Genomic DNA, 15945 nt, shown 5'->3' on the forward strand with positions numbered 1-15945 from the left:
TTATATTATATTATATTATATTATATTATATTATATTCTTCTTTCTTTCTTCATTATGCCCATTCATAGAGCGCGTTTGAACTTGTTAGTTGGTTTGATGGTTTGTGCCTTCTTATCCTCCCAAAATCTTTTCATGAATGTGTAAGCTGTGGTGGAACAGAGAACTGGAACTGGATGTTGTGTGTTGCAAGAAGTTAGAGTTTGGAAATGTAAAAGTTTTTTTTAAAAATGAACATATCTGAAGGATTTTATTTTGTTTGTAATATTTTGAGAAATGAAGAAATAAGAACTCTGGACTTTGCTGGAATATTTGTTTATGTAGCTGAAATATGTGTGTAATAATTTTTCTTCTAGGCAATAGGCAAGAAATGTTGAACTGTATGAACATTGCGAGATGCAAGAAGTATTTTGATTCTGAAATGATGTAACTAGTAAAATGTAATTTAAGAAAACCTCAAGATTGGATTGTTAACATTGCAAGAGTGATAAAGTAATTTGTATATCATGATGTAATTTGGTAACATTTAAAAAATGTAAAGGTGCTTTAAATTGGAACAGCTGATACCGCACGCACGGTTATGGATGTTGAAATAACTGATGTAATTTATCTAGCGTCTGTAGCCAGGAAATTACCATATAAGGTCATGCGAATTTATTGGCGAAAGAGAATCTAGTGGAAATGGTTTCTTATTGGTTGATTGTAATCGGGCCATATCCGGTCTTCTTGCCGGCTTTGGAAAAATGATGCGTGTGCTCGGCGTCATTTTCCATCCGACCGTCCTAGCGAGCATTCGCGCTCGAGGGCTACCCTCGGGAACTCCTGCCTTTCCGAGATAAGTGTTATTTCAGTGCTATTTTCATGTTATTATCAATGTTTTCTGATTTCGTTTAATTTCATTTAATTCCTTTGCGTTTCAGTATTTTCTTGCTTAATGTAATTTTCAAAGTTTAATATTCAACGTGTCTGAGTTTGCCCTAGATTCTCGTTCTCGTAATTTAAAGTCTTTCTCCTTTCTTTTAATCAACTATCCTTTCATTTCTATTTTGGTTTCGTAATGATTCCGTTAGTCAAATGTGTAAAGTATCTGCTGCTCTGTTATGTACCTCTTGTAATTTTTTTAATTTGTTATTTTTAATAGAATTGAGCTAGAGGGTGTTTCATGTAAGTCTTTTCTCCCCATAACGTTATACGTTCCTTAGACCTCGTAGGTTCCTAGCACCTTCCACTATCCTTTCTTAGGTGTCATTTTTAGGCTTGTAAGTGTTCCCTGTATTTGGTTTAATTTTGCATATCGAAAGATACTTGTCACGTTTCCATGTTTTGATGTGAATACTCCGTCATCACGTTATTTACAATTTCCTTAGTCATATTATTAAGTATTATATTATTACTACTCTTATATTATTATTATTTTCATTTTTATTATTATTATCGTTATGTTTATTATTATTATGTGTAGCCGTTATCATCCCGGCCCGGTTACATTTGTTATCAGAGCGTGTGTTATGAAAGGAGCTACAGTAGGGCCCACGAGAGTTGAAGTCTGACATTTAGCGCCACCGGCGTGAAAAAGTTGAATAGCACTGCTGGAATCTGTTGCTATGGCAACAATAACAGAGATGCCACATTTAAGAATGCTATCGCCACGTGGGTTGGCTTGCTCTTAGTGGCTTTTGTGATATTATTCGTAGTACTGTGTTTGCTGCGTTAGTTGTTGCTGGTTTATGTAATTACTAACATGTTTGTTTCCTGAATATTATTTTCGTTGTTATTTTATATTTTTGTAAGTTAAACAGTGGCTTGTTGTACAGTTATATTCTCTATTTGATATGTACATATGTTGAGGGTATTGTCAGCTTAGTGAATATGAAATCTCGTATTTATCGGCAATGACATGTTCTGTCATTATTAACACGGGCGTAGGAACGGGTCAAAGTTTACTGAATTGCATTAGGCCAACATAGTTGATTAAATATTCAGCCTGTATGAAAGAGTGATATGCCGCAGATTGAGGTAACTATGACAACGCAGCTTACCTCGTAGTTACTGCTTTTGCCGCTCAATGTCAGACTTTAACTCTCGTGGGCCCAACTTTAAGGCTTACAATGATCATCCTCGGCTAACTTTTCTAAAATTAATTTTAAATCTTTTAAATTTGAATATAGGCCTAGGTTGTAAGTGTTCCGTGTTTGTTCTTAATTCCCGCTTTTTGTTTTTCATGATTCTTGCGCGAGTTCATCTCACCACGTGTTTTTCGTTCCGCGATATGTAGTGTTGTATTTTGTATCTTGTACTTAATTAATTGTTGGAGGAAATGGTGCGTCACTATTTGTAACAAGTTTTTTTTGTTTCGTTAGTTTTAATAAATATTTTTGTGTGGCAAGATTTTGCTTGAGTAAAGTGATATCTTCACATTTCGTATGCTGTGTTCGCGTTTTCTTCCATTGTGTTCTGATTGTAACATTTGTGTAATTTCCGGTTGTTTTAAACTACGTCGTGATATCGTGCTAAGTATTGTCTCGATACTGTATTTGGTACTGTACTTCCGTGTTTGAATTCATGTTTATCTCTTGAACAGCTGAAGTGTCTTGAAAATAGCTGAGCGTTTGACCCACTGCGAAGTGTACACACCCTACATCCTAAGTTATCGCGTGTGCGTTCTCCTTGTTTTCCTTCTAGACCACGTAAATTGTAGCGTGAATTGTCAGAGTGATCATTGTGTTCTGGTTAAATTTTAGCATGGAGTTTCCTTAGTTTTTCTGTAATTTCTCTTTTGGTAAATTTTCGGCAACAATTTTGAGGTTATGTTGTAAAGTTTCGTATATTTCTTCGAGTGTTTTTCTGTTCATAAATCTCGTGTTTCGGCAAATTATTTTCTAAATTTTGTTTCTTGTCGCCAGCTAAGTTATATTTGGTACTATTCTAAGTGTGTGATCTTCTAAAGTAATGTTTACGTCATGTTGTAGCTCAGTATAAACTAAAATTTCCGGTCATGTGTTGTTTTTGGTCTTTTTCTGGATCTGGGTTCGTTTCCAAGTAGGTATGGGACTATTTTGGGGACTGTTTCCCAGCCAGCTGCTAAAATTCGAAAGTTTCCTAGTTTGTCTTGTGCTTTTCCATCGTGTATGTGTCTGTTTCCTCGTCACGTATATTTATTAACCCGTGCGTTCCTATACTTTGAGGGTCTTCATGGCTGTGATAGTGTTGTAGGGTGAAACGTCTCACCATATTATTAGACCAGCGTTGAGGCTGAGGCCTATTTTGGGCAAATTTGACGGGTTACGGATCTGCACTTGTGCTCGTGACACGCTTTAAATCTAGTGTATCTGGTATGAGATTCCTCATAATCTTTTTCTTGGTATTAGGTGCCTAGATGGAGAATGATGTCCCTTGTGATTATAAGAATGAGTACTAGGAGGATTTGCTGCAAATGTTCATTTCGGTGTCCTTACGCTGAGCTATAAATTGTTGTTAAATTCATAGTAGGTCTGCAGGTGGTCAAGATCTATCTTTCTGTTATTTTAAATTTGTCACTAGCGAAATTTTGAAGGTATCGTGATTTAGCTAAGCCACTCAGTTAATTTTTCTGCTTGTTTTGTCTTGTTCAATTTTATCGGTGTTAAATATTTCTTGCATTACGGGTTCGTGTCTTCTAAATTTAGGTACTCAATTTGTAGAAGTATGGGATTCTGTAGACTGAGTACGGTTGTAAATTTGTAGCTGTGCGGTATCTGTCCTACGATTTTCGCATATAATTGTGTGTTTGTATTGGCTGCCTTGGTTAGGCATATGTGTGTGTGTACTGAGACTTAGAGCTTTGGGTGCTGAGAGGCTGTTCCTCTTCTGGGAGTACGATATTGGCCCTAAGAGTCTCACTGTTGTGTGATAAGTTCAAGGGTACTTGAGGTCATGTTCTGATGTACTGTCCTTTTTCTATTGTGGGTATTTCTTGATGTGTCATCGCACGGGTGTTTTGTGTGTGTATGTGTACTGTGTTCTTGTGATGTGAGATGGAGTCAGTATTGAGGTCGTCCGTATCTTTTACCATTGGTTGGTTATGCTGATTCAGGGATCGTCGCACTTGTTTTGGTGGTTTGATGTTGTCTTTGTGTATGTCGGAGGACAGATAAGCTTGGTAGTCTTGTGTGTCATGCGGTTATCTGGTAATCTCTGGTATGAAGGTTGTACTTGTGCCTTTTATTGATTATATCAGTGAGTTGGATTTCTGTATGCGCACTTTTGCATCGCTTTTGTTTTTTATATTTTAGTTCCTGTCGGTTTAAGTAATTGATTTTGATTTTGTATTCCTGGCCTACTTGCGCCTTAAGTTGATTGGTGTGACACGTAATGCATAATGTGAGCTTATCTATGAAAACATTTTATGAGTACATGACATGGTAGATGAATAGTGACTTACTAACCTCAGTTCATTGAAAATGGTTGCAAGCCAACGTAATTTAGTACTTATTTCCCTGTTTTGAGTTTCCTTGCAACATTCTAAATTCTTCCATTTATTTCCTTGGTTTTCTTTCCTAATGTAGGGTGATTAAGAATGCACATGGTAACTTAATTTAGTAGTTATAAGGGATTTAGTCATAAATAAAATTTTTGTTTTGGGGGTAAATATCCGGCCGGATACTTTGGCAATTTTATAGGTTATTTAGGAATATTAATTGTAATGAGCATGGTTGCTGTCACCATGTTAGGTACGATTTAATGTAATGTCTTTTGGGCTAAGATTAGAATTTTATTCATATGCTTAGTTAGGGATTTTGTAACGTTTTGGGTACTAGGGTAAGCTCGGGCAGATTTTCTTTTAATTTTCTAACTTATCCTAAATTGTGAAATAACACTTGCCAAAGGGGGCTGGGGTATCCCAGAACTATAAGAAGGACCTCCCTAAGAAGGCTTGTTATTGTTACGAAAATAAAAACAAAAAAACCCACCCTCGAAACTCAAAGCTCATCTTAAAGTCATCAATAGTTCAGGCCAGTGGCCTAAGTTTCTTCAGTTCCAAGTTTCTGCTGCGTTTGTTTATGTTCCAGTGACTGCTATATCACGGACTCTGTCCAACCTGGGGTGTCTGTTTGGAGCCTGCAACGCACCTATTGGCCACTAATATCTGATGGTGGAATTGGAAGGTGGTTCTGATGGCGGCAGTCTGCAGTGCTGCGCCAATAACCTTCACCTGCTTTGGGCCAGTTCACTAAGCTGGTGGGCTGTGCTGAGGCTATAAGTGAGCTATGGTTGGACTGCAATATGGATGGAGATGTTGGCAACGGCCGCGGTCAGCGCCTTCGTTTGACAGCGATACCAACGCTCTACTTGTTTATGCCTGTATGGACGTTCCTGAAGAGAATGATGATAAGAAATTGTGATGTGGTGCAATTGTGGCATTGTGAAAATCTTCAGATCTCCGTTTAAGCCTCCCTTTTAAGTTCATTTAAATTTGTTATTTTTTTAATTTTATTTTTGTTGAGCTGAGCTCGACTTTGCGAGGAGGAGTATGTAAGCTGTGGTGGGATAGAGAACTGGAACTGGATGTTGTGTGTTGCAAGAAGTTAGAGTTTGGAAATGTAAAAGTTTTTTAAAAAATTAACATATCTGAAGGATTTTATTTTGTTTGTAATATTTTGAGAAATGAAGAAATAAGAACTCTGGACTTTGCTGGAATTTTTGTTTATGTAGCTGAAATATGTGTGTAATAATTTTTCTTCTAGGCAATAGGCAAGAAATGTTGAACTGTATGAACATTGCGAGATGCAAGAAGTATTTTGATTCTGAAATAATGTAACTAGTAAAATGTAATTTAAGAAAACCTCAAGATTGGATTGTTAACATTGCAAGGATGATAAAGTGATTTGTATATCGTGATGTAATTTGGTAACATTTAAAAAATGTAAAGGTGCTTTAATTTGGAACAGCCGATACCGCACGCGCGGTTATGGATGTTGAAATAACTGATGTAATTTATCTAGCGTCTGTAGCCAAGAAATGACCATATAAGGTCATGTGAATGTATTGGCGAAAGAGAATCTAGTGGAAATGGTTTCTTATTGGTTGATTGTAATCGGGCCATATCCGGTCTTCTTGCCGGCTTTGGAAAAAGTTTAGTATTTTGTGAAGCCACCTTTAGCTGCAGTCAGTGCAGAGACCCTTCTTGGCATACTTGTAATGCATTTTCTTGCCTGTTCCTCCACATATGGACTGTTCCAAACCTCATTAAGTCTTTCTAGCAGCATATTCTTGCTTGTAATGACACTTTGTTTAGTAATTTCTTTCTTCAGTGCCTTCCAAATATTTTCTGTTGGATTCATGTCAGGCGAGTTGACTGACCAGTCCAATACATGCTGTTACTGATTTAGCCTTGTGGCATGGTGCTGAATCATGCATGAAGGTAAAATAATTTTTTGGGGACCATTCTGAGACTTGAGGCAAAAGTTCGTTTCTTAGCACCAGCTTGTACTGATCCTTCCTCATTGTGCCTTGAGCAATATACAGGGGTCCATTACCCTTACTGATAATCACGGACTATATCAGTATGGAGAGAGGATGTTGCACCCATACTACAACACAGCCTTCGTTGAAATTTTCATTGGTGCGGCATCGAACAAACTCGGTTTTATCATCAAGGATCTGTATGGAAGATTCATCTGAGAAGCAAACCTAAAAAATACAATGCCAGTGTAAGAAAGTATTAATCAATATTATCTTATATCATGAGAACACAAGAAATTGCATGTACAATTTTACAAACCTCATTCCAATCTTTCTCTGACCAATTTTTGTGATTGTTAGCCCACTGAAGCAATTTTGTTTCATAGCAGTCGTCAACTTTGGTTTCTTTAAAGGGCGGCGGCACTTCAGATCCATTTCTTAAAAATGCTGCTCTAAAGTTCTTTGCGATAAAACAATCCCAGCATTCCGAAGTTTATTAGTTAACACTTTAGCAGGTGTACGACGATTTTTTGGTGCATAATTGCAAATTATACTGTCTATTCTGGGCAAAGTTATCCTCTTTCTGCCACACTGTCCTCTGTGGCATGAGTCAAGATGTGTGCTTGTTTTCATTTTTTTGGCGATATCTTTCACCAATGAAACCCCCACGATTGATGCAATCTTCCGTTTGTTATACTGACAGTGGGGTAATAACGTAGAAATGGTGGCTTTTTAATGAATCAATCAATCAATCAATCAATCAATCAATCAATCAATCAATCAATTCTGATCTAGATTTAGGGCAGTCGCTCAGGTGGCAAATTCCCTATCTGTTGTTTTCCTAGCCTTTTCTTAAATGATTGCAAAGAAATTGGAAATTTATTGAACATCTCCCTAGGTATGTTATTCCAATCTCTAACTCCCCTTCCTATAAATGAATATTTCTCCAATTTGTCCTCTTGAATTCCAACTTTATCTTCATATTGTGATCTTTTCTACTTTTAAAGACGCCACTCAGTCTTATTCGTCTGCTGATGTCATTCCATGCCATCTCTCCACTGACAGCTCAGAACATACCACTGAATACCAATATAGTTGGTCCGTTATTGTACATTATAAATTTTCTGACCTGATATTTAATCCTTTTAGGTCTCTGCCCATCTGACATCACATTAGCCTTGAAATGCTAATTTTCATACAACAATGACAACAACATCTGGCCTCTGGAGAGGCCTGGTGCAGGTCTTTCAAGTTGATGCTGTATAGGTGACTTGTTTGTCTGAATTTTAATATAATACTCCAACAGACAAATCTTAATATTCTTCTTTTTTTCCAGGAGGACAGGCATCATGAACCTCAATTACAATGCTTTCCTTAACAGGAATGAACTTCACAAGAAAAGATTGCGAAAATCATTTCATAAACAATAGTACCATAAACAACAGGAACTACTACTAGTGTCACCGCCACCACCACCACATCATATGAATCAAATAATAATATTGCATGTATCTGTGCAATGATCTATCCTATGGTTACAATGTTTTCCAGAGAAACTTTTGCTTAGTCTTTCTACCAAATGTTCAACATTCTATAACAACAAGTACTAATGTCAAATCCATTAAAAAAAGTAACAAGAAAGTAATATACATACAAACCTTAGTCGTAAATTCCATCTGTAATTTTATTTCTCGGTTAGCAGACTCTAATAGTTGAGCTTGATGTCTCCGCGCGTCTTCGCTGACTCGCTGGTAGTTGGAATTAGCAGCCTCAAGGTTTCGTTGTAAATTTTGCACCTGAACACAATGAATTTCTAATAGAAATGTCACATAAGCTGTGAAAATAATAAAATGAGCACCATTTATATGGCTACAAATTGCACATGAAAATTGTGCTTACAAGATAGGATATATATACTATCAGATCAATAGTATCCAGACATCCCTCGGTACACATAAACAGTCACATAAACATGTCACTATGACTGCCTCTGCTGCTATGAAGATGACCGAGGGCTCGATATTGTTCAGTGCTATGAGATACCAGCAGAAAGGGTTGAGCAAGGGAGCTTAGTGGCTTTGAACGTGGAAATGAAGTGATTGCGAAGTGGAAATGGGAAGACACAACCATAACACCACCACGGTTGGGTAGACCATGTGTGTTGACCAACAGGAACCATCAATCATTGAAGAAGGTAGTACAAGAAAATAGCACGACATGGTGTGATATCAACACTTGCAAATTATGCAGTTATACCACCATGACTGTGAGTGATTACAAAAAGACCTCAACAATGTAGTGAGATGAAGAGCAGACAATGGTATGATGATATACATGATGAAAAGTCACGTTGTAAGTTTTACCAAGAGGAAAAGTCCTGTCAGTTTTAATTACTGTGCTGATGAGTTGAAAGTACTTCATGGGGACCACTGTAGGTACATAGGTAAGGAAAGATATTCATTTGGGTAATCACATTAAGAGACAATAAACAAAGGTTACAGATCCCTTTATGTGGTTATGAGAGTGTTTAGTGGTTTTAGTAAATTTGTAAAGGACAGAGCACATCAATCTCTGGTAAGACCCCAGTTATTGTTCCAGGGCCCACTTGAATACTGGAATAGATCCAAAGGAAAGCAGCATGATTTGTTTTGGGTGATTTTTGACAACAAACTTTGTGCTGGGGAGACTTGGGAGTAAGGTGATGAGTTTCTTGACTAAGCAGTAGACTTGACAGTGTAGAGATGGCGTGGAGTGGCATTGGTAGACGAATAAGCTTGAGTGGAGCTTTTACAAGTAGGAAAGATCATAATATGAACATAAAGCTGGAATTCAAGAGGACAAATTGGGAAAATATTCATTTACAAGAAGAGAAATTAGAGATTGAAATAATTTAGCAAGGGAGATGTTCAATAAATTTCCAAATTCTTTGCAATTATTTAAGAAAAGACTAGGTAAACAACAGAAAGGAAATCTCCCACCTGGGTAACTGAGCTACATACAGATCAGTGGTGAATTATTGGCTGATTGTGATTGAGGATCAGTCAAGATGACCCCTCAATGAGGGTTGATGCCCACTCTGCTGATGAAGCCAGAAACAGAAAAGAGCTTATCATGTGCTAAGAAGAGATGGATATAGAAGCACTAGCTTTGATGTGGAGAGATCCTATCTATTTTAAGAGCAGTCTACAAAGATTTTGAAATTGTCCTTGCCATTTTGTGTTTCTAATGTTTATCCACTTGTCTCCTCTTTCTGTTGCTCCCTATTCCCACACTGACTTGTAATTCTGTGTATCCTATTGTGTGTTCTTCTTCACATTCCTATCTTTCTGCATATGATTTATCTTAGTCCTACCTTTTGTTTCAGAGTATCCACTTCAAACCGGGCATCACTGGCTAGCATCATTGCTTCATTATTGAGAGATTGCATGTTATCCTGCATTGTACAAAAAGAAGCATAGACTTGAATATCACTTGAACAAACTAACAAGAACAAAAGATACAGAGATATTTCAGCTACACACCCTTGTTGCAGCACAGTCTTTGGCCAGGTCAGTCACTTGGTTGGACTTTTCTTTCAACATTTCTTTCAGTGATTCAGTTTTCTCTTTCATATGGGCAAGTGTTTCTTTGCAAGCATCCAGTTCCCTCTGCACCATGTCTGATCGCTCCTCACTCAGGTCCAGCTACACAAATAGAGTTAAAAAACATTATATCAACAAAATGGATATTGGAAGAATTTGTAAGGAGTGAGAAGACATGACAGCCACATTTGGTATGAAGGGAAAAAAAAAAAAACAACTTTGTACAGTATGGAAATGTTTTTGGCTTTGGCAAGAAGGCAAATGTTAACTTTTAAATTAGTCCATGTTGTCGCTCTATGAATAAGGTACTTAAATTACAGGACATATAAAAGTGAATGAAAGATTTTACTTCGGACATGGAATTGTTACGTGAATAGGCCTACTGGTATTATTGAAAATTTGTCTTGGTCAGATCATCCACAAGTTACAACTGCAAATGATGACCAATTTCTTCGACTTTAAGGAAGCCTGAAGCCAAAGCTATCATGCTGATTCCTGATGGACATTTGACAGAAAGAAGTGGCATCTTGTTAATCTTCACTCTTCATGGGCGTGATGAGCCTCAGCTCTTACACCTCAGCATCTGGGGGTTTGTTACAAGAGGTTACAATATTGTATAAGACAGAGTGCTCAGTATTGGCACATGGTATTTCTTTCCAATGAATTTTGCACTGTTTGTGTTCCTAACAATGGATGGCAAAATGTTTGAAGAGAATCCAAAAATGCTGCATGTTTCAGGGAATGTATACAGTGAATGCAGCAAGGTATTGTTCAGAGATGATTTCCAGTGACATTACAAGGTGACCAGCATCACTTACTTTTTTTACAATATCATCTGAGCAAAGTACTCTCCTTGCTTGCCAGGCAACTGGGTTCCCAGATTCTCTCATAAGAAATCCAGGAGAACTGATAAAACTAGGCATATTTATAAGAATGCATGACATAAATTATTACCATATGCAACATAATTTATTTATTGCTCTAATATAAAAACCATTTATACAAGCTGTATTATTTTTAATTTCTGATTTCAATTTCACTTTTCCAAAACTCATTGCCTGTAACTGATGAAGACTATACAAGTAATAGTGGGTCCAGAACATATTTAATGAGGGGAACCCAAGGATAATATTTCATATTATTCCACAAACTTGTCCACTATAAATAGCATGATCTTTCTTTGAAAAGGGAACTTTTAAGAATATTTCTAAATAATACACTAGTGGTTGCCATTACAACTTTGTTCACAACAGAGCATTAGCAAATGTTCCGGTTGCACGTTGTTTATTACTGAATGGAGAAGGGGCTTTATAGTAATGACGAGTTGGTGAGTACGATGTCAGTGTATGGAAAAAATTGAAGAAATGGATTTCTTTTTGTGAGAGGTGAGCTGCATGTATCATTTTAACCATACACCAGCCCTCCTACCAATCTTCAATTTTTGGCAGTATCGGGAATCAAACCAGGCACCCCAAAGATGGCAGCTAATAGCACTAACTAACACTACAGAGGTGAACATTCCAAGCATGGTTTTACAGGACAGAGGAAAAATAAGTGTTGGGTCAACATGACTTTCTGAGCACATCATAAGAGCTATTTCTGAAAAGTGGACAATTGACCAATTTCATGCGCACGTGCTTGAGTTCTTTATTCCTTCCTGTAATTTGTCTTCCTTGGTGCAAAAGAATTATTTTTGTGTGCAGCATTTGAATGAAACATTGTCCGAATATATTCAGGACATTAAGTTCAATGCTAGGATTTTTATGCTCAACTATTCTGAGTCTCAAATGGTTGCTAGCATTGTTGAGGGCCTTGCACCTAATTATCGGTCGTATCTTGCTCTGTAACCATGCTCTGCTACTAGATGTCAAACCCCCCCACCTTAGAGAGAGCAGGATCACATTACATTTGTACATATCAAACAAAGTAATAAGGTAATAATCGAAAATAACAAACCTGAAGGAACATATATCAGCCGATGATACACCATGAAAAACTTTTCAAATTTCAACAACATACACATGGCTACAAACAAAGATACGCAGGATTACCAACATGACAACTAGAGAAAGGATATAGGAAGTAGGCCGGGAAACCCTACAGAGGATGTGATCTTATGTGACGTTGTAGGGAAAAAGATGTGAGAGCGTTTACCCTTCATTCAAGTTTACTAATAATTAAGAAAATTTAATAAATTAATATTACAGCAATTAAAAGGAAAAACATTAACCAGAAAATAAGATGAAACAAAACACAAGATTTCTGTCCATGGTTCTTCAGAAAATCAAAATTGCGATAAAATGTTTTAACTACTTTTAAGGAAGGTGAGCATAGCTTGACAATGAAATTCACAAGGGAAATTTAACAGGGAATATAAACATAATTACAACCATCTTACAAGGCAAATAGAAAAAGAGTTTACAAAGAAAATAACAACGGAAGTTGAAATTTAATGCAGAGGCCTTTAGAGTTGCTGTCCACTCCTAATACACATCAGCAAGAGACGCATCACTCGACAGGCTTACCCTAAATTGACGCAGCACTACGGAAGGCAACCCGAATGGAAAAATTAAATTTTACATTACACAAAAGGTTAATAAAAAGGAATTACCTCCAAAACAAAGCATATGCCTAGCTGCTGAGATAAGTCATTACAAAACAAATCGGCAAAAACTAGGGTCTAAGGTAAACTCCGAAACCAATAAATTTACATATTAATTTAACATTCGAGAAAAGAAAACATGCTTATCCCGAGGTGACCGGAGCCGCTGAGCGTACCACCACCGTGATGATGTACAAAAACCAAAGACACGGAACAGAGCCCTGCTACAACAGAGTAGCCAAAGGCCAGAAATTGAGAAACACTCAAACAGCCAATCAGGGAAACTACCTACGATTCGACCCGAAATTTTCACCAATAAAATTGGCCGTTATTCCAGCCAATGACAATACCTTACCTAATACGGTTATGTGGGAAACATATTCTAGAGGTTTTGATTGCGAAACTCAGTGATTTTGTGATCGAAGCCTCCACGTGGCAAATACAGGCTGATACAAAAGATGGGTTACAACAAGCATACTACTGGAGATCTCCAATACCCAAAATACAATTTCTTCCAACACTCACAATGATTAAATAAATATCAACTGTCTCTCCTGTGAGTCCTGAAATCCTTATTAACATTTTTAAATAAAACAAACATTTCATCAACTTCTTCACAAATGTCTTAATTCTTGTGATGGCAATTTTACCAAAGATTTACATCAAACAAAAAATAATATTTAATTGAATTCTTCGAAAATGTCTGAGAGTTCCTTAGTTTATCCAATGACAATTTCACAACAAATTTTTAGCATAATGACAACAATTAAATGAATCCATCCACATTATGAACTTCTCATCACCGGCGACACGGCATATTAATAATAATGTTATTGGCTTTACATCCCACTAACTACTCTTTTGTGGTTTTCGGAGACCCTGCGGTGCCGAATTTTGTCCTGTAGGAGTTCTTCTACGTGCCAGTAAATCTACCGACATGACGCTGACATATTTGAACATCTTCAAATACCACCGGATTAAGCCAGGATCGAACCTGCCAAGTTGGGGCCAGAAGACCAGAGCCTCAACAGTCTGAGCCACTCAGCCCAGCGAGAGGCATATTGAAGGCTATTTTAACTCATATACAAAAATTCATAACCTCAGAACTAAATTCTTCTGACACTGACGACTGAAGCAAAACATAAAGACTGCTTTCAGTAAATGATGAGTTTAAATTAGTACAAACTGAATTAGAAATTAACAACAATGATAATGATGAACATCTTCCATATCGTGAAGAGTTTGGGGACACAACTGATCTTCTTAAAGCCAAGTTAAGAAATTACATTAAACAAAAGGACATTATTGATGATGATGTTTGTTGTTTAAAAGGCCTAACAGCTAGGTCATCGGCTGCTAATGGTACACATCTACTGACTAGAATCTAAAGCGAATGATGATCAGTCAGTCAATACTGATCTGCATTTAGGGCAGTCGCCCAGGTGGCAGATTCCCTATCTGTTGTTTTCCTAGCCCTTTTTAAAAATGATTTCAATGACATTGGAAATTATTGAACATCTCCCTTGGTAAGTTATTCCAATCCCTAACTCCCCTTCATATAAATGAATATTTACCCCAATTTGTCCTCTTGTATTCCAACTTTATCTTCATATTGTGACCTTTCCTACTTTTAAAGACACCACTCACACTTATTCATCTACTAATGTAATTCCACGCCATATCTCCGCTGACAGCTCGGAACATATCACTTAGTCCTACTGTACAGCACCTCAACAGTCTGAGCCAGTCAGCCCGGCGAGAGGCATATTGAAGGCTATTTTAACTTATATACAAAAATTCATAACCTCACTTACTGGAACTAATCACAGGCCACGTATACTCATGGTGTTGCTCACATAGTGGTATTACTTTAAGGCAATGCAGACCCATGGTTTTCATCACATAGTGGTACTTATCACAGGTGCCAGCTAAACCCATGGCTTTTCTCACATAGTGGTGCCAATCACAGGCAACGTAGACCCATGGTGTTTTGCATAAAGTGGTACTACTCATAGGTAATGTAGACCCATTCTGGACACAGTGGAACTGACCGGTGGAATGTACACCATGATACTTATCACAAGCAACGCCTAGACTCGTAGTGTTCCTCACATTATGGTACTGTTCCCATGTAACGTAGACGCATGGTTTTCCTCGCGATGTGGTACTAGTCACAAGTAACATCGACCACGGTGTTCCGCATGTAATGATACTAATCACTAGTAATCTCATGGTTCTAATGTCATCATCTCTTGTTCGCCCATTTTAGTCACCTCTCACGACAGGCAGGGGATAATGTGGGTGTACTCTTCATCTACATCCCCCACCCACAGGGGGTAGAGAGAGAGAAAAAGAAAAAAGAAGGTTCCAACACTTTGAAAAATGAAGTACCGGACAAAGAAAGATAAGAGCCACGAAGGGCGTGAAAATGAAAGACTCCCTAAACCTCGAATGCTCTAATACTGTCAGGGTCAGAAAAGAACAAGAGTTGACCAAGTCGAGGTCGGAAAGTGAGGAGTCTGGCACAAGTAAGTGGAAGCAATGCAAGACTCAGCTAAGGGCCCCATGGTCACCAACCCACGCTCCCAAGTTGAAAGCCCCTGGGGCCCCGTCTAGTCACCCCTCATGACAAGCAGGGGATTCCATGGGTGTATTCTTCATCTGCGTATCCCACCCACAGAGGGTGGAAATTTTTGCAAATGGTGAACTCACAGATATTGAGAAATTTCTCTGTCTGTGATCTTCACTTCAGGGAGAAACTAAAGAAGCCATAAAGAACATATGCATTTCAAATTCAAATTTCAAAGTTGCTTATAATGTTTTAATAATTAGATATCACTCTTCCAAAGTGATAGCATCCGAATATGTAAACCAACTTTTAGAATCACCAATTGAACCCTATTCAAGTGGAGCTGAACTATGTCAATTAGTATGGTAAACACTTTCTAGGGTGCAATAGATGCTCTCAATACTGAGTGAACTATTGCTCATGCGAGTGGATAGAAAAATTAGATTAGAATATGAAACAAAGCATTCTCAACTTGAGCCGGTAAAGTTTAAGGAGCTACTTGTCTTCCTTGATAAAAGGTTTCAAACTTTACTACTCTGTGCTTCTAGCCCATCTATTAATCAAATTGACTAGCACATAACCAAGCAAAAGCCCAAGACAACTCAACAATCATATACTGCAATTTCAAAGCAGTGTCTTACTTGTCCTGAAGAGCACAAATTGTGCAAATGCTCAGAATTTTTAAATTAAATTCTGATCAGAAATTCAAGGTTGTAAAGGACAACAAAATTTGCACCAACTGCTTAAATTCCAT

At 37.5% G+C, this 15945-nt stretch overlaps 1 protein-coding gene across 1 annotated transcript in view; it reads right to left on the minus strand.

The window, feature by feature from the left end:
* LOC136877767 (restin homolog) overlaps positions 1 to 15945 on the minus strand; it is a 151466-nt gene that overhangs the window by 105958 nt on the left and 29563 nt on the right. The window contains exons 5-7 of the mRNA XM_068228738.1: positions 9961 to 10122; positions 9792 to 9872; positions 8098 to 8235 (exon numbers count right to left, since the gene is read on the minus strand). Of these exons, the coding sequence (XP_068084839.1) occupies positions 8098 to 8235; positions 9792 to 9872; positions 9961 to 10122 (381 nt within the window). The remainder of the gene's footprint in view (positions 1 to 8097; positions 8236 to 9791; positions 9873 to 9960; positions 10123 to 15945) is intronic.

Source organism: Anabrus simplex, chromosome 7, assembly GCF_040414725.1.
Source record: "Anabrus simplex isolate iqAnaSimp1 chromosome 7, ASM4041472v1, whole genome shotgun sequence".
Taxonomy (NCBI): domain Eukaryota; kingdom Metazoa; phylum Arthropoda; class Insecta; order Orthoptera; family Tettigoniidae; genus Anabrus; species Anabrus simplex.